The sequence below is a fragment of the Rhincodon typus genome, chromosome 45 (genome assembly GCF_021869965.1).
Source record: "Rhincodon typus isolate 14 chromosome 45, sRhiTyp1.1, whole genome shotgun sequence".
In the NCBI taxonomy this organism is placed as follows: domain Eukaryota; kingdom Metazoa; phylum Chordata; class Chondrichthyes; order Orectolobiformes; family Rhincodontidae; genus Rhincodon; species Rhincodon typus.
Window position 1 is genome coordinate 5,980,155 of NC_063376.1, and position 19,601 is coordinate 5,999,755.

The following is a 19,601-nucleotide window of genomic DNA, read 5'->3' on the forward strand; positions in this document are numbered from 1 at the left end:
ATGGTGATGGCTAGCACGAGGGGACATAGCTTTAAATTGAGGGGTGACAGATATAGGACAGATGTCAGAGGTAGGTTCTTTACTCAGAGAGTAGTAAGGGCATGGAATGCCCTGCCTGCAAAAATAGTAGACTCGCCCACTTTAAGGGCATTTAAATGGTCATTGGATAAACATATGGATGATAATGGAATAGTTTAGGTTAGATGGGCTTCAGATTGGTTTCACAGGTCGGCGCAACATCGAGGGCCGAAGGGCCTGTACTGCGCTGTAATGTTCTATGTTCTATGTTCTATGTTCTAGACACAGAGAGAATGTTTCTCCCAATGGCAGGGGTCAATTTTTTTTTTACCTTGAGGGCTGTTGACATTTTATGAAGGGCTATTCTTTGACAGCTTTTTTTATTGGGTCTTCATGGACTCCTTTTCTATTTCCATTAGCTCTTTTATTAGATGATGCAGTCATGTAGTAATATTACTTTCTATATTTGTGTTGACATATGGGGGTATTTGGATTCACACAGAAGCAGAAATAGAAGAATTCATCAAAACCCTCAACAATTATTACCCTCCATTAAGTTTAAAGCCGCAACTTACAAGGAAAGCATTAATTCCGTAAATGCCATGGTATTTGAATTGGCACAGAAAATTCTTCAGTAGACCAAATTTCCATTGCACATGCACAAAGCTGGACAACTTCTTCTAACGTTTAATGTGCTTTTTACTGCCCATCAAATCTCCATTTTAGATTGAATTTTAACAATTAGTCTAACCTTGGTCTAATTGGTCTAATCTAGTGCCAATTTCTATTTGAAGAAGAGTTCCAAACTTTTACTAGTCTTTATGTGCAGGGGTGTTTCTGAATTTCAGTTCTGGGCAATTTGGTTCTAATCTTCCGATTATACTTTCTATCAACTCTTCTAACTTAATTAGTCATTTACTCCTCATTACTTTTCCTTTGTTATAACTGGTACTAGATTTTCAAACTAGCTCTTAGACTTTAAAACATTTTGTGAAGTTCTAAAGTCATAAAAGGCACTAAAAAAATACAAGTCATTCATTGCTGTTTGGGATCTTAGTCTATGTTAAATGGCTGCATGTTTGTCCCCAGTATGGTCATTGAACCGCAAATATGTTGGCAGACTGCCAGATCTGTGATATGACTTGTGGCAGATCAATAATGTTTCCTGTAAGTAGACAAAGTGTGGGGTTCAAGTATATACAAAGAGAATAAAGCCGCAAAATTCCATGGTTTTAGACAAATGGCAATAGACTTTACTATACAAGTTAGAACAGCAATACAATTTGCTACAAGATAGAAATTTACTGATGTAGATATGAGTAACTGGACAAACTCAGAGCATATCAAATGGCAGAAGTGGTCAAGTCAGCGCCCACGCATGTATCAGCAACCCTTCCAGACTTAATGACACAGTGAGGTCATGAAAGCTGATTAAAACTTTGCAAGGAATTCCAATTGTCCTCTTTTGGAGAGTTAACCTTGGAACTCCTTCAAAAGTGACTCCATCACAGACTGCTTCAATGACTACTCACTTTCTAGTAGTTCAGCTTCCTTTCCTAGGTGTACGAATTCACCTGTTGCTCCTGTGTATTTTGAACCCTGCATCCTGGGTGAGCTTAGAATCAGGAGCACAGTTTCAAAATAAGTTTCCCATTTAAGACAGAGATGAAGAGGGATGTGCCATGGAGGGTTGTACATTTTTGGAATTCACTTCCCCAGAGAGTTAAACAAACTTTTGGTCAATGAGGGAGTCGAGGGTTATGAGTGGCAGATAGGAAAGTTGAGACTGCTGTCAGATCATCCATCTTCTTGATTGGCAGAGCAGGGGCCAAATGACTTACTCCAGCTCCTGTTTCTTATACTGTCATTGTTCATGAATCAATGAGGTCTCGGAAGGTTTCAGGGCGGTCATGGGTTTTAAACTGGCAGGCAAGGGGCCAAGCAAGAGCTCCTGGTACAGTTACTTATAGTGACTGCTGTATCTGGATTCCCAAAACCCTTTGCTCCTCCATAACACCTTTTCAAAAAAAAAAATCCAGTTGTTCGTTCCTGGAGTTAACAATCTCACCCTTTTCCCTTATTGAACTCCATCTCCTACAGCTATTCCCAATGACCTTGTCTGTTTTCAATGGAACAAGCTTGAAGAGCCAAAAGCCTTCTTCCTGCACTGTCCACACAACTTGCCGTGTCTTCAAACTCCTTGTTTTCTGCAAATTTTGATATACAACTATCTAACTCTTCAGCCACACCACCACTGATGGGCTCAGAATTTCCAAGGTGAAATTTGGAGATTGAGCCCGTTGCACTACAACTAATTTAACACATATAAATTGGAAACAAAATCCCACTGAAGGAGTTGCGTGTAGGTGTTAAAGTTGATAGTTCCGTGTATTGGGAGTAAAATTGATTCATCTAGTCCAGGAAATGTGTTTAATAATATAATCAAATATAAAAATGTGTTATCCACTTTATTACTTAAAAAGAGGTCTCTAATGAGATATTTTCTACCCAGACTTCCCTGCCTCTTTAACAATGTAATGGAATTGTGCTCAATTTTGTTTTAAGTTCAATGATTGGAGGAACCATCAACAGGAGAGGAAGGGTCACGGTTTCCCTCACCTTTTGTAATGGGGCAAAATGATTTGGAAACATAACAAGTGTCGATTGCCTGAGGGAATGGGGAGGTCACTAGAACATCATGTTAAGTATGTACTGGGCTACCCATCACACAACAAACATTCCAGTAAACGTTAGCTGGGTGGAAGATGACAGGCAGCTGGTGGTTGGGTTATGAAAGGCCAGAGATTTCCCTTAAAGCTGTTCCTGTGTTTTGCCTTCTCCCAAGGGAGACGTTAGCAAGAGAAGTCCAATTCAACAAATACACATAAAGAAGTGAGGATAGAATATCGAGTCATGAGTTTAGGAGAAAATTAGTAAATGGTAATCTTTTGTACCTGATATTAACAGTAGACAATAGGAAGATGTAGAAGAAGAAATTTCAGACCTGGCTACTCATTCATAGTTGGCCGTCTGCTTTTGTTTTTTGTCTTCTCAGTGTCTTGAGTATCTTTCATTTATGCCACCTGTAATAGGCTTAGATCTGGTATCTCACTTAGCCTCATTCACGTTTTGAGTGAATTGTAGGTCATTAGATTCATATTTCCTCTTGTGTGAGACTGTGCATGTACTGATGTGCATGTTGTACCTGTATGACTGTATCTATCTATATTTGTGCATGAGTATGTGCGTTTACGTGAATGGAAGTGTGTGTTGAATGTATTTTTTGAGTGTGTGGATGTGTGTGTTCTTATCTGTGTAGGTATGGCTGCCCATGTGTATTGTGCATATGAGTTCGCATTTGTGAGAGTGTTTGTGAATGAGATTGCCTGGGTGAGGGAGTTTTTAGTGAATTCTAAGAGGATCTAAATGCTCCCCTCAACCACCCAACTCCCCCCCCATGCACCGTTTCTCTTTCACCACATTGTGGTCTATTTCTGCTGCAGGTTTTATTGGTTATGCTCCAGTCATCAACGACATTGTCCAGCAGTGGAAGTTCAAGGATGATGATGATGACCAGCTTTTCTACACTAAGATTTATCTCAATCCCAAACTGAGGGTGAGTCAGGGAGTTCGGGGAACAGAAGACAAAGCCGAAACAAAATCATCCTACTTCCTCCCTCAACAGAGAAAACTCACAGTCTATCACTGACCATTGAGATCTCTGGTTGATTTCCCAATTTTCGGGGTCCCTTGATGTTCACTGATCTGAGACTAGACAGAGAACATGGTTTGAATGCACCTCCAGAGCAATTTTCTTTTGGATGAATTGTTGTACTGATGATCCCCCCCCCACCATCTGCCTTCCATTAGGCTTGTAAAATATCCCACATCAGCTATTTCAAAGAGAAATAATTTGGGATTCTCCCCAGTTCTCCTGGGGCCAACATTTGCCCATTGACCGGTATTGCTAAATACAGAAAACAGGCGATTTGGCGAACTGTGCACAACATAGCTGCCTGGTTTTCTAAAATGGCTAGACTTAAAAAATAGAAAAACTGAGTGTGTAAAAGTCTGAAATGCTAATTTTTTTTTCTACAGGAGAAGTACAAGATGGCTCTAGATCACCAATCAACAATCTTTCAAAATCTCAATGGTGCTTTAGGTAAACTCTCAATCTTCCACTATCCCCTGCCTGCCACCACCTTCACTGCACTGTGTCCCCTCCCTGGCCCCATCTTAAATTTAATTCCTGTTCCTTCTGACTAAACACTGGATTCCTCTGGGATCTGAAGAAGTTTGATCATAAGGAGCAAGAATAGGCCATTCAGCCCCTCCAACCTTGTCTACTGCTCAGTAAGAGTGTGGCTGATCTGATTGTGGCTTAACTCCACTTTCTACAGTCATTCATCTGTCTAACTCTGCCTTTAATATTTTTAATGAGCCAGCCTCTACTGCTGTCTGGGTGAGAGAATTTCAAACACTGAGAGAAGAAATTCCTCCACATCGCCATCTTCAATGGGAGATACTTTATTTTCAAGTGATACCCCTTGGTTCTAGATTCACCATGAAGAGGCAGTGTCATCTCAGCACCTACCCTGTCAAACTCCCTCAGAATTGTTTTAGTTTCAATACAATCACCTTTTGTTCTTCTAGACTTCAATGAGTATAGGGTGGCATGGTGGCTCAGTGGTTATCCCCGCTGCCCCACGGTGCCAGGGATTTGGTTCGATTCCACCCTCAGGCAACTGTCTGTGTGGAGTTTGCACATTGTGCATGGGACCCCTATAAATGCTGAGTCATACCCCCAAAGCCTGTAACACTGATACTATCCGCCCCCCCCCCCCCCGCCAACCCACCCAGGACCCGCTGTAAATACTGACACACTCCCCTCTACCCCCCTGCTCCAGTTTCCTTCCACAGTCTAAAGATGTGCAGGTTAGCTGGAGTGGCCTTGCTAAATTGCCCATTGCATTCAGGAATGTGATAGGTGGGTTAGCCATGGGAAATGCAGGGTTACAGCGATTGGGTACGGTAGTGGGTCTGGGTGAGATGCTCTTCAGACGGTCGATATGGACCCGATGAGCTGAATAGCCTGCATCCACACTGTAGGGATTCTATGATTCTATGACATAGGTCCAGCACGGTCCTTGACCACCTCTGGAATGACTCTGTGTGTGAATACATCCTCAGCATTAGCATTAGACGAGCTGAGGTCCCCTCTTTGGTCTGCTGTCTGGCCATCATGGGAGCTGAACTCGGATGTTAGGTCTGTGATCTTATTGAAAGGAGGTCACTCCCCCCACTCCACCACAACCGATTGATGCTCCGCCCTCCCCATGCCAAAGAACTGGGAATTCAGGTGTTGTTTGATGTGTGGTGTTACTAACCGCTGGCTGTCATTGCTTTAACCATCCCCGTGGCTTACCATCTTCCAGATGAAATTGTCGTGAAGTTTGAGAAAGGAAAAGCCAGAATCCGCAACATAGCCCAGGATACGCTGCCAGTGATCGTCCATGGCAATGGACCTACCAAGGTAACTGGGTCTCGGCTCAATCCCTGCCATGAATGAGTGATTGGGTAGATTGTTGGGAAGGTATTAGTGGAAGATGTTATACTAACACTTCATAAACAACAAAAAACGCCCAACAAGTGATCCAAGCATCTGTCTTTCCATACTAGAATTGAGCCTCAATGGAGGACTTACAGATGATTAATACTGGGGTATAGTACTTGTGAACACAGATCTGTTACTATATAACACTAGGGTGCAGTACTGGTGATGACAGGTCTCTCACTGTATAAGACTTGGATACAGTGTTGGTGGAGTCAGAGCTGTCACTGTATTGTATTCGTCTGCAGTACTGGGGACAGGTCTGTCACTGTATAACACAGGTACAGTGCTGGTGTGGACAGGTCTGTCACTGTATAACACTAGGATGCAATACCGCTGGGGTCAGGTCAGTCACTGTATAACACTGGGGTACAGTGCTGGTGGGGATAGGTCTTTCACTGTATAACAAATGGGGTACAGTACTGGTTGGAGAGGAGATGTTTTGAAGAGGACTGTGTGTATTTTGAGCTGTGACTTTGAGGGGTCACTCTGTCTGATAGCACGACAGAACTGGACCAATTTCACGCTGACACCTGAGTGAATCAAGGTGATTAATTAGTCCCACATCTTAAAGAGGCTCAGGCGAGTCAGGAAGGGGAATGTGAAACACCTTTCCCTGTGTCATACCCCCAAATGAAATGTGTGTATTTCTGTGAACCTTGGTTGCTGCAAGTTGAATTCTGGAACATCCTTCTCACCCTTAGCTGCAACTGAACTATTTGGGGAATTATATTCCGAATGCCTGGAACCACGAGACTGGATGTGGAATATGTGATGAGGACTTGTTAGACCTGACACAGCTACAGGTAAACCTCATGGCCATGCATGTGTGTTACTGTGTGCGTACATGTGTGTCATTGTGTGTGCACGTGTATGTAAATATATATCCGCCAATCTCTCTGTCCATCCTTCCTCAGTTCTAACAACCTCAAAACCTTGTTCCTTTTGTTTTTGTTTCTCTCTGTTTCATTGATTTTCTCTCTGCTTGACTTGGCTCTTACTTTATTTACATCCATCTTATTCTCTATTTGTCACTCTTTCTATATGTAATTGTCTGCTTCTCTCCTTGTATAAGACCATAAGAAATCAATGAGGAGGAGGAGATTCACTCCTTTGAGCCCGCTGGGCTATTCAATGATCTACTTCAACACCATTTTACTCCACTATCCCTGTGTTCTTGACGTTCTTAATATGTAGATATTTATCAATCTCAGTCTTGAGCACTCAATGACAGCTTCCGCAAGCTTCTGGGGCAGACAGTTCCAAAGATTCATCACCCTCTAAGTTAAGAAATCCCTCCTCCTCTCAGAACTGCCTCTTTATGCACGGATTTTTGTCCCCTGGTCTGGCTCTTTCCCAGACCAGCAAGAAACATCCTTCCTGCATCCACCCTGTTGAGCCCTATAAAAGTTTAGTATGTCTGAATGAGATCATCTTTCATTCTTCTAAACTCTGGAGAGTATAGAACATAGAACAGTACAGCACAGGAACAGGCCCTTCGGCCCACGATGTTGTGTCAAACATGATGCCAAATTAAACTAATCTCATCTGCCTGCCGTTGGTCCATATGCTTACATTCCTTGCATATTCATGTGCTTATCTAAAAGTCTCTTAAATGCCCCTATCATATCTGCCTTTACCACTAGTCCTGGCAGTACGTTCCAGGCACCTACCATTCTCTGATTTAAAGAAACACTGTCCCTTACATCTCCTTTGAACTTTCCCCCTCTCACCTTAAATGGATGGCCCCTAGTATTAGACATTTCAACTCTGGTAAAAAGATACTGTCTGTCAACCCTATCTACGCATTTCATAATTTCATAGACTTCTACCAATTCTCCCCTCAGCCTCCACCGGAGTCCAGAGAAAACAATCTGAGTTATTCTAGCCCCTCCTTATAGCTCATACCTTCTAATCCAGGCAGCATCTTGGTAAATCTCTTCTGCACCCTCGCCAAAGCCTCCACATCCTGCCTGTAATGTAGTGACCAGAATTGAACACAATGCTCAAAGTGAGATGTAACCAAAGTCTTATAATGCTGCAACATGACATCTTGACTCTTGTACTCACTTCCCCGAACAGTAAAGGCAAGTATGCCATATGCCGCCTTTGCCACGCTATCTACTTGCATGGCCACTTTCAGGGAGTTATGGACATGAACCCCAGGATACCTCTGTGCATCAATGTATAGGCTCAGTCTATTTAATCTTCCATCATAGGATAATCCTGCCATCCCAAGGATTAGTTTAATGAACCTTTGTTGCACTCCCTCAAAGGCATGTATATAATTCTGTAGCTAAGGAAAATGAATTTCCACACAATTTTCTAGGTGTGATCTTACTAAGACTTTCTATAATTGCAGTAAGATCTCTTTGCTACACACCACCTCCCCATATAAAGGAGTAATGGTGTAACTGGATGAGTAATCTAGAACCCCAGCTAATATTCTGAGGTCATGTGTTTAAATGCCACATTGGCAGTTGGTCAAATTTCAATTCAGGAAGAAATCTAGAATTAAAGCTGGTTTAATGGCATCCACTATTGATTGTTGTTTATAAAAGAACTAATTTGGTTCACTAATGTCCTTTAGGGAAGGAAATCTGCCATCCTTACCTGTTCTGGCCTACATGTGAATCCAAACCCACAGCAATGTGGTTGACTCTTAATTGCCCTAAAAAGTCTCACAGTTCAATGGCGATTAGTGATGGGCAACAAGGGAGGCGATGGCCTAGTGGTATTATTGCTGAACTGTTAATCCAGAGACCCAGGTATTGTCCTGGGGACCTGGGTTGGAATCCCACCACGGCAAATGGTTGAATTTGAAATCAGTAAATATCTGGAATTAAGAGTTTAATGATGATCATGAATTCATTGTCAATTGTCGGAAAAACCTATCTGGTTCACCAATGTCCTTTAGGGAAGGAAACTACCATCCTTATCTGGTTAGAGACAAAAAACCTGCAGATGCTGGAATCCAAGGTAGGCAAACAGGAGGCTGGAAGAACACAGCAAGCCAGGCAGCATCTGGAGGAAAGGAGCAATCATCTGTCCTGAAGAAGGACAAGCAGGACTATCCTGAAGGAGGGTAATACCTGAAATGTTGACTGCTCCTTTCCTCCAGATGCTGCCTGGCTTGCTGTGTTCTTTCAGCATCCTGTTTGTCTTACCTGCCATCCTTACCTGGCCTGGCCTACAAGTGACTCCAGACCCACAGCAATGTGGTTGACTCTTAACTGCCCACTGGGTAATTAGGGATGGGCAATAAATACTGACTTAGTCAGCAACACCCTCATTCCATGAATGAAAATTTTAAAAAACGCTGATCTTGCCAGCGACATTCTCATCCCCATATGATGAGAAATTTAGAAAAATCCGCTTTTCATACAGACCAACACACCATTTGCCATCTTAGTTGCTTACTGTACCTGCATGCTAACCTTCAGTCAATCATGAGCAAGGATGCTCAAATCTCTTTGATGTTCAATTTTTCCCAGCCTCTTGCCATTTAAAAAGTATTCTGAATTTTTGCTTTTCCTAACGAAGTGGATAATCTTGTGTTTCTCCACATTGTGTTCCATCTGGCAGATTCTTTCCTATTCACTCAGCCTCTCCAGATTCCCTTACTGCATCTTTCAGTCCGAGCATCTTTCATTCCCACCTAATATAACACAGTGTGGAGCTGGAGGAACCCCACTGTGAAGCCTCTTCTAAGGAATAACCCCACTGCGAAGCCTCTTCTAAGGATGCCTACTTTGAAGAAGTTACCCTCCTCCCTACAGAAATGTGTTCCTCCAGCTCCACACTGAGTTATCTCAGACTCCAACATCAGCAGTTCTTACTATCTCTTTCACTCCCACCTAGTCTTTCAGTAATCTCAAACTTAGAAGTATTATATTTAATCCCCACATCCAAATCATGGAGTTGGATTGTGAGTAGCTAGGGGCTAAGCATTGATCCCTGTGAAAGTCCAGTGATAGCATTCGCAACAGACCAACATGAAAACAACCAATTTAGTCCTGCTGTCTGTTTTCTGTGTGTTAATCAGTTCTCAATCTATACCAATCACATCACTGATTTAAGCTTGGTATCTGAAGCCCCTTTCAGAAAATCAAATTTTGCATCCTGATGAATTCAATTGCCCCACACGCAAAGTTTACTGGCTCCAAAAAATCCCACTGCCACCCCTGTGTGGCACTGTGCCTGTATCATGTTTCTCTCTATGTGTATTGTGTGTCACTCTGTAACTATGCGTATGCATGTCACTATGTTTGTGTCTTTCATCATGTATATTGCTGTATGTCAGTGTTTGTCTGTTTCACTACCTGTGTGTGTCTAGTGTGTGTCACTGTGTATGTTATGATGTGTATGCACATCATTGTATGTGTACGTGTGTGTGTGTGTCACTGTGTGTAGAAGTGTCTTTCATCATTTATTTCATGGTGTGTCAGTTTGTGCTTGTTTCATGTCTTTGTGTGTGTATATGCCACTGTGCGTGTCTGTCACTGGGGGTGTCATTATATGATGGTGTATGTGTGTCATGTGTCCATTTATATCATTGTGTATGTCAGTCTGTCACTGTGTGTGTGTTTGCTTTATTTTCTGCATCTGTGTCCACCTCTGTGTCCCTCCCTTGCTGTCTGAAATTAGAACAGCAGATTGACACAGGATCAAAGAAAGGAATTTCTATTCTCAGCGATCCTGCACATAGTCTCACACAGCTGTGCATATTGGATTGCCGGTTGCTCAGACATGTACTGCAGCTACAGCTTAGAACAATAAAGCAGTGGTTACCAGGGTAACTGGAAGAGGCCCAGGCACAATCCTGACTGTTTTGGTTTTAACACAAGAGTTGTGAACCATTTTAGAAGTATTATGCCATGTTCAAACCACCTGCGTAGCGGCTGTCAGCTATTCTTAATTCAGCTCGTTGACCTCAAGAAATTCAGAATTAAATGGATTGAGGAATTTAGTCAAATGTATTCTGACAAACACACTCCCATTTACTATCGTTAATTAATTGGTTAAATATTTGGAAAGGGTGGCTGCTGGAAAGAAATGTTATTTGACGGAATGACACAGTTACAGGAGTGTGTCGGTACTGGTGAGAGGGACCTGGGGTGGTCTGTCAGACTTTACAGGGGTCCTGGGATAGTGCGTGAATACTTATTGGGTTCCCCAGGGAGATGTGTCCGTAAGTACTTAGAGGGAGTCCCTGGGGGGAAGAGTGTCAGGATTTACATGGGTGCCAGTGGGGAGTGTGTCAGTATTTACTGAGGATCCTCAAGGGTATGTGTCAGTATTTACAGGAGCTCCCTGGGGTGTGGGGTCTGTCAGTATTTAAAGGGGATCCAGGGTGGGGGAAGTGTGTCAGTATTTATGGGGGACCCCAAGGGGAGATGTGTGTCAGTATTTACTGGGGCTGGTAGGCTTAGTGTGGGAGGGTTTGGATGGCCTGCGACCCCCTGCAGCCACTATAAAATCTGTTTTTGTGTCTGTCCATCACCTCAGGATGAAGATTATCCTCAGGTGCTGATTGCAGTCTTCATCCTGCAGCCGACCCCGTTTCTCCCGGAATTTCTGGAACGCCTTGCCGCCCTGGAATACCCACTAGAACAGCGGAGCCTCTTCATCTATAACAAGGTACACAGGGAGCCGGGTTTACCCAGAGTGTGTGTGTTGGTAGGACCAACCAGGATCTCTTAGAGATGCTAGCATCCTACTCCACTGAGGAATGTGGAGAGCGGTGGGTAGAGCATTTGAGCTGACTTTTCCTCTTCAGTGCCTTGACCCTGGCTCTGAAGGTTGTGGGTTTCGAGACTCATTACTAGAAAAAGGTCACGCCCCATAATCTAGATACCCCCTGCCCTACTGTGGTCACTGAAGGAGTGCTGCACTGTCAGAGGTGCCATTACTGAGTCTGACTGTTCCTTCAGATGGAAGTAGAGCTGGGATTGGTTCGGTGGTGTGCTTCTCTCTCTGATGTTCCAGGCCCAATATTTATTCATAGAATCCCTACAGTGTGGAAGCAGGCCCTTTGGCCCAACAAGTCCACACCGACATTCAGAGCATCCCACCCAGACCCATTCCCCTAATCTACACATCCCTGAACACTCTGGGCAATTTAGCGTGGCCAATCCACCTAACCTGCACATTTTTGGATTGTGGGAGGAAACCGGAGCACCAGAGGAAACCCACACAGACACGGGGAGAATGTGCAAACTCCACACAGACAGTCGCCTGAGGGTGGAAGTGAACCCGGGTTCCTGGTGCTGTGAGGCAGCAGTGCTAACCACTGAGCCACCGTGCTGTCCTCCCTCAGTGTAGGCAAAATAAAACAAGTTATTGAAACTGTGGGAGCTTGCTGTGTACGAATTGGCTGTCATGTTTCCTGTGTTACAATAACTTCATTGGCTGCAAAATGCTGGAGACAACCTCAGGCTTGTGATTAGTGCTATCCAAATGCATTGTTTTTGCATTGTCCTCTTGGCTGAGGGGCCGTGCAATATTTGAACAATACCCAAGCCCCCTGGGATTTGATGACCTTAGACTTCGGAGGGCAGCAAGAGGGTGGGATGAGTAACATTCGTGTCATGGGGTAAACAAGTGGACTCAAGAGTGACAATTTATTCGCTGTCTGCACATTCTAGCTGCAGCATGGGGAACCAGATGGGCGGGACTGTGATGGCATCTGCAGCTGAGCAGCCTGTCTGATGACTCATCAGGTTTTGGATGCGAGCCTTTCTAATGTTCCCGGCCACCATCGGACTAGGCCTGAACCGCTCAATGCCATGTTAAAGACGACATGGGCTGCCCCCAAGTCGCATCTGTGATTTAACTCTATTCTGTATATTTTCAAACAGGAGGTTTACCACGAGAAACACATCCAGACATTCTGGGAGGAGCACCAGGAGGATTTTTACAGCATTAAAGTCGTTGGCCCAGAGGAGGAAATGACGGAGGGTGAAGCCAGGGATATGGGGATGTGAGTCAGGCAATACTGACACTCCGACCAATTTAAACATTACCTTTCAGTTACCATGACAATGTGGGTGCTGTTGGTAGCATGAATGTTTGTACATTCATGCCATCATTACAACTGCCTGTATCCATTTCTGTAATCAGCTTGATTTCACCCATCTCAACTCAACTGCTACCCCCGTCCATGTCTCTGCTGTCTAGACTTGACTATTCTGTCACTCACCTAGGTGGTCCGTCACATTCTACTCTCCATAAACCAGTGTCATTCATAGTTCTACTGCCTGTCTCAACTTGCAGTGCCTCCTGTTCACCCATCAACTCTCTTTGTGGCTTTGCCCCTCCCCCCCCCCCCTCCAACACCCCTCCCTCTATAACACACCTCCCTATCTCTATAACCTCCTCCAGTCCTACACCCTTCCCTATCTCTGTCATTTCCTCCAGCCCCTACACCTCTCCCTCTATCTGTAACTGCCTGTGGCCCCTACACTCCTCCCTATCTCTGTCACCTCCTCCAACCCCTACACCCCTCCACCCCTCCCTATCTCTGTGACCTTGGCCAGCCACTACATCCCTCCCTTTCTCTAACTACCTCCAGCCCCTGCATTCCTCCATATCTCTGTCACCTCCTCGAGTCCCTACAAACCTCCTAGGTTGCTGTCCTTCTTAATTCTGGCCTGTTGAGCTTCCTCCAGTTTTAATCGTTTCAGCTGTTTGGGCCCCGAGCTCTGGAATTCTCTCCCTAAAGCTCTCTGCCGCTTTCTCCCACCCTCTCCTTATCTCTTTGGCCACAGGGAGATATCCTTCCTGCATCTACCCTGTCAAGCCCTGTAAGAATTATGTCTACTTGAATGAGATCCCTTCTCATTAATCAAAATTACAGGCATGATCTCCTCAATCTCTCCTAATAGGACAACACCTTCATGGAGCAGGTGAACGGTGAACCTTTAACAAACACAAAGAATGCTATGTTTTGAAGAAGAGTCACACCAGACTCAACATGTAATTCTCTCCATAAATGCTGTCAAATATGCTGGTTTCTGTATCATTCTCTGTTTGTTTAAGGCTTTCAGCATCTGCTATATTTTGCCTTCATTCAGAGGCCCCTTTGTTGTATTTCCCGTATGGTAAGTTTACCCTTCTTTGAGTAAGGAAATAGTTGGACAACTTCCTTTCTACGACAGCGACAGGTCCTTGTGTATGAATACGTATAGCTTTTGCCAAGCATAAGGCAGTCACGTTGTGAGTGTCACTGTTTGTCAGTGTGATTTATTTATTATTGCTCATTGCATTTGTTCATAGTCAGAGACATGTCTCTGCAAATGAAAGGAACGTGCCCAGTCCTCTGAGAAGTGGTGGAGGAGGGAGGGACTGAGGAGCTGATTTTGGCTGAGCGCCCTGTTCCTCTCCATATCCTCTGCCTTTTGAAGGGGAGCCAGTTTGTGCTTCATATTCCTCACCTTTCAACAAGAAGCTCACTTTCGATCCATCCATTGTGTTTCTCAGGCACATCTGTCGCCAGGACCCAGACTGTGACTATTATTTCAGCGTGGATGCCGATGTGGTCCTCAGTAATCCAGAGACCCTGAAGATCCTCATCGAGCACAATCGGTAAGATTAACTCGTCAGTCGTGCCCTCCTACTTACCATATCCGGACTTCTGTTACCTCTACACCCGACTACTCTAACATTATGCTGCTCTCCCTCCAACTTCCAATGCTGTGTAAAGTTTGAGCACATGCAAAATTCTGCCATCCCCACGAATCCTAACTCACACCAAAGCCTTGTTTGCTCATGACCAGCTGTGCTCACTAATTTGCATTGGTTCCCGGTTTAGCAAGAGCAGGTCAGAGGCTGGAAATTCTGAGGCAACTAACCAACCCCTTGGTTCCTTGACTGGCACCACATTCATTGCCTTCAACATTCACTCCCCCTACAACTGATGCACAGTGACAGGAGGGTGTGTGCCATTAGCAAGGTGCACTGCAGCAACTCGCCAAGGTTCGTTTGATAGCACCTTTGAACCGGAACAGCAGAGCCCTGCTACCTGCAAGTTCTCCTTCAAGCTACACACCATCCTGACTTGGTAATGTATTGCCATTCCTTCACTGTTGCTGGGTCAAGATCCTGGAGCTCCTTCCCCGTCAGCACTGTGGGTGTACCTACACCATATGGACCATAAGAAAGTGGCTCATCACCATCTTCTCAAGGGCATTTAGGGATGGGCAATAAATGCTGGCCAGCAAGAGATATCACTCTACCCATGGATGAATTAATTCAAAAATCTTAGTTTTAAAAATTGCATCGTTATTTTCAAATACTTTCCTGGCCCTTGCCTATCTCCCTCAACTCTAGCCCTATAACCATCTGAGATCTCTGCATTTCCCCAGCTCTGATCTTTGGAGTAACCCTCAGTTGCAGTTGCTCCACCATTGGTGGCTGTGACTTCAGCTGTTTGGGCTTCGATCTCTGGAATTCTGTCCCTAAACCCCTCCACCTCTGTCGCCTCCTTTATGACATTCCTTAAAACCAACCTCTTCAACCAACCTTTTGATCATCTATCCTAATGTTTCTTTGCGGGACTCGTGTCACATGTTGGATAACATTCCTCTGAAGTAGCCTTGGAGTTCTACTCTGTGATAAGGACATAAGAAACAGGAGCAGAAATGGGCCACTTGGCCTGTTCTGCCATTCAGTAAGATTGTGGCTGATGTGATTGTGGCATCAACTCCACTGTTCTATCTGTGCCTCATAATCCTTGTCTCCCTTTTCAATGATCCATTCTGCACTGCTCTCTGGGAAAGAGAATTCCAAACACAGATGATCTTCTGAGAGAAGAAATTCCTCCACACCTCTGTCTTAAGTGAGAGGTCTCTTATTTGAAAACTTTCCCCCTAATTGTAGTTTGCCTCAGATGGGAAGCAACCTTCTGAGTATCTGCCTTGTCAAGCCTCCTCAGGCTTTTGTTTGTCTCAATAAGATTCTGTCTTTAAATGCCAATGGATATAGACACCATCTAAATGCAAATTTAAGGGGTTTTGTTACACTTGCTCCTGAGGTTGGTGACACTCCCTGCTACAGTCAGCACTCTATTGATTACTGGTAGAAGACACTCAGAGGGTGATTGGGGTTTGGGGAGGTTTCACCTCGCCTTCCCCCACCATGCTGAGGGCAATGATAACAACTTCAAGCAGGCTCAGACTTGCAAATCCTGGCCCACATTCCCAGTGCCTCATTTTAACATCTCCATTGCCAAGTAGCACTGATCAAGGGCAGAGAGATCAAAAGATCATATAACTGGTGAGAGTGGAGTGTCAGATGATAAGTCTCTGCAGGTGACCTTGATCTCTCTGCCTATAAACTCTGTGCCTGTGTGCTCTGCTCTTTCACTATACCTGACGAAGAGGCTGCGCTCCGAAAGCTTGTGTGATTTCAAATAAACCTCTTGGACTATAACCTGGTGTCGTGTGACTTCTGACTTTGTCGTAAGAATCCATTTCATTCATGCCCTCCCACCCCCATATCATTTTCAGGGGAGGAAATTTGCTGTCTTACTAATGTGAAGTACTTTGGGATGTCCTGAAGTGGTGGAAAGTGCTATATAAATGCTTTCAATGAGCTTCACTCTCCACCTTGGCAGCTGAACCACTTTAAAATGTCTCCTCCTGCAAGTGGTTGACTGTCGCCACCTGGTGGATGTTGCCAGAAGACCATGACTTCTATCTGTCATGTGCGTCAAGAAGGTAATTGAGTCCATCAAAGAGGCTGGTGCAGAAGGAGGTCATTAAGTCCATTGTAAATAACATAAGTAAACAACGAGTAAATAATACCTTAATGTTGTGGCTACTAGAGCAGGTTAGAGGCTGGGATAATGTTTGAAATGATAACTTTTGCATTTATCTGAGAGGACACTTGGCTTAAGGTCTCAACCAAAAGATGGCTCCTCTAGTGTTGCAGAGTTCTGGAGTGAAGTCTTGAACCTGTGTCTTTCTGTCAATTGAACTCTGAGACAGGTTACATGGCCTAGCGGCCCCCACAGTTGTTGCTCTCGTGTTTAACCGTTGGCACTCTCTTGCCTGTCTTTCCCCCCCCGCAGGTTTGTGATCGCGCCAATGGTCAGTCGTCATGGCAAGCTGTGGTCCAACTTCTGGGGCGCGGTAAATGCTGACAGTTACTACAGCCGCTCGGAGGACTACATCGACATTGTGCAGTTGAAGAGAGTGTGAGTAATAGGTTTTATCAGCTTGGGCTGCTGGGCTTCAAATGAATTTGTGATTTAACAAGGTGTCGAGCTGGATGAACACAGCAGGCCAAGCAGCATCAGAGGAGCAGGAAGGCTGACGTTTCCGACCTAGACCCTTCTTTTTTTGCTCCTTTGTAAAGTGGTTGAATTCTGTCCCCAAATATGGTTTAATAACAACAAATATTGATGCACAGAATTGTAAGCAATGTAGATGGAAGCATTGTATTACAAGGAGAGATTAATAAAGTGAGTGAATGGACATAACTCCACTTTGGACCCATAAAGGTTCCTTAAATAGGGCACTTTCTAAATGGCAAAAAACAATGAGGGTGGATTTAGATGAAGAAAGATGAGAGGATGCTCAAATGGAGCTCGGGCACCAGAATAGACAGGTTGGGTCAAATGCCTCTTTTCTATGCTGTGCATTCAATGTAATTACAAAGTAGGCACCTCAGATTATGGTATTCGTGCTGGTTGTTTTGGGGATATCAAAACGTTTTCACTTCCTTTGATTGTATGGTTATCTGATTCATCTGCTTGCTTCTGTGTGATATACACACAAACACGTACGTGCACATGCATGTCACATCTGGGCAACCTGCTGCTGTAAGTGACTGGGACTGACTTTATGCACAGAATTATTCTCGTGTCTCTCCTCCACTGACTGTAATTTACTGGAGGAATCAACCTGCTTTTACTGGGAAAGGTTGCTGTTGTTTTTGCTGCAAACAGACTCTTTGTAAATACATCGGCCCCCAAGTTACGAATGTCCGACTTATGAACACCTGTACTTACAAACGCAACCCCATGCGGATGTGTAATTTTAAAAATCCAACATATAAATGTCTCCTGTACTCATAAACAGCAGTTTTATATTGTGCTGCATTGTGTTCCAAATTGTGTACGAAACAACTTGTGAACGGACTCAAAAACAGAATCCACTCGCAGCCTGCAGGGTCTGCAGGCCTTTTGATGTTTAACTAGGCCCTGTAGGCTACATGATGTACTGTGCCATTTACATAGTCTCTATAGACGGTTTGCTCCCTTATTATGCTGTTTATATAGACTGTAAACTGTTATAATGTGAACTTTATATAGATTCCTAGACTTTGCTAGAGATGTCCAGAAGAGCCAGTTGAATTCTCCAGCAGTGCAAACAGCCGATGGGGACCTTGAGAGGTGGACCATATATGTTAGGTTATCGTGAGCCCAGGGCTTGGTTGAGCAAGTTCGTGGAAAGGAGAGATTGAAAGAGAGATAGACAGAGATGATGGGAGGGAAGGATTGAGGTAGATCGAGGGCAATGGAGAGAGGGTAAAGAGGAACAGAGAGATAGACGAGTGAAAGATGGAGGGAAAGAAAGGATTGAGGGAGATGAAAGGAAAGAGATCTTGAGGGGGATGGCGGAAGATGTTTGGAAAGAGGGAGGGATTGAGGAAGATAGAGCGAGAGAAAGAGGGATTGAGGTGGAAATATTGAAGGAAACAATGGGTGGGAGAGTTGAGTCAAGTGGAGGAATTGGGGAAGATGAGAGCATGTATCCTTTTGGACTTGCTGCGTACAGTTGTGGTCACCCTGCTGGAGAAGGATATTATTAAATTGGAAAGGGTGCAAAGGATGTTAAGGAGACTGGAGGGTTTGAGCTATAAGGAGAGGCTGGGTAGGCTGGAACTTTCTTCCCCTGGAATGTACAGGTCTTTAAAATCATAAGGGGCATTGGTAAAGGTGAATAGCCAAGTTCTTTTGTGTAAGGTAGTGGAGTCCAAAATAAACAACATAGGTTAAAAGTGATTTAAAAGGGACCCGAGGGGCAACTTTTTCACACACAGCGTGGTGTGTATATGGAACGAACTACCAGAGGAAGTGGTAGATGTAGATACAACATCAGGGACATGAATAGGAAAGGTTTAGGAGGATATGGGCCAAATGCAGGCAAATGGGGCTAGTTCACTTTAGCATACCTGGCTGGCATGGGCGCGTCAGACAAAAGCATCTGTTTCCATGCTGTATGACTCTATCTAATACTGTTCTTCATGAGTGTTTCTGGAAGATTCTGTTGTAATGATTGCCGTGTGATGTGTGTCTCACAGTCATAGTTCCTCCAGTTCCTTGTCTGCATTGCTGTCTAGCATTTAACCTAACAGTTTCTGTGGTGACCATTTTTCTCCCCTTTCCCCCCGAACAGTGGTATCTGGAATGTTCCGTACATCACGCAGGTTTACCTGATCAAAGGGGAAATTCTGCGTAATGAACTGAGACAGAAGAATGTATTTACGCAGGTCGAACTAGATCCTGATATGATCTTCTGCAAGAATCTCCGGGCAAAGGTATAGAAGGAGAGAACGACAGCATAGAGAATGGGAGGCAGGGGGGCCATGGAGTGGGTGAGGAAGAGAGAGAGGGAGGGAAAGACAGACATATTTGGTATGGAATGGCATGTGTGCGTGCGTGGCAGGGAAGAGACACGCACCCACACACACACGCACGTGGCGGGTAAGAGACACGCACCCACACATGGCGGGGAAGAGACACGCACCCACACACGGCACGGAAGAGACATGCACGCACGCACGTGGCGGGGAAGAGACACGCACGCACACACATACGTGGCAGGGAAGAGACGCGCGCGTGGCAGGGAAGAGACGCGCGCACGCACGCACGCACACACACACGTGGCAGGGAAGAGACGCGCGCACGCACGCACACGCGCGGCAGGGAAGAGACGCGCGCACGCACGCACGCGGCAGGGAAGAG

At 44.7% G+C, this 19,601-nt stretch overlaps 1 protein-coding gene across 1 annotated transcript in view; it reads left to right on the forward strand.

The window, feature by feature from the left end:
- The window catches only part of LOC109923769 (multifunctional procollagen lysine hydroxylase and glycosyltransferase LH3-like), a 151,704-nt gene that overhangs the window by 21,025 nt on the left and 111,078 nt on the right, over positions 1-19,601 (forward strand). Inside the window, exons 5-13 of the mRNA XM_048620040.1 lie at positions 3,522-3,634; positions 4,117-4,180; positions 5,454-5,551; positions 6,334-6,435; positions 11,138-11,269; positions 12,490-12,611; positions 14,111-14,215; positions 16,701-16,826; positions 19,033-19,174. Coding sequence (XP_048475997.1) covers positions 3,522-3,634; positions 4,117-4,180; positions 5,454-5,551; positions 6,334-6,435; positions 11,138-11,269; positions 12,490-12,611; positions 14,111-14,215; positions 16,701-16,826; positions 19,033-19,174 — 1,004 coding nt within the window. The remainder of the gene's footprint in view (positions 1-3,521; positions 3,635-4,116; positions 4,181-5,453; positions 5,552-6,333; positions 6,436-11,137; positions 11,270-12,489; positions 12,612-14,110; positions 14,216-16,700; positions 16,827-19,032; positions 19,175-19,601) is intronic.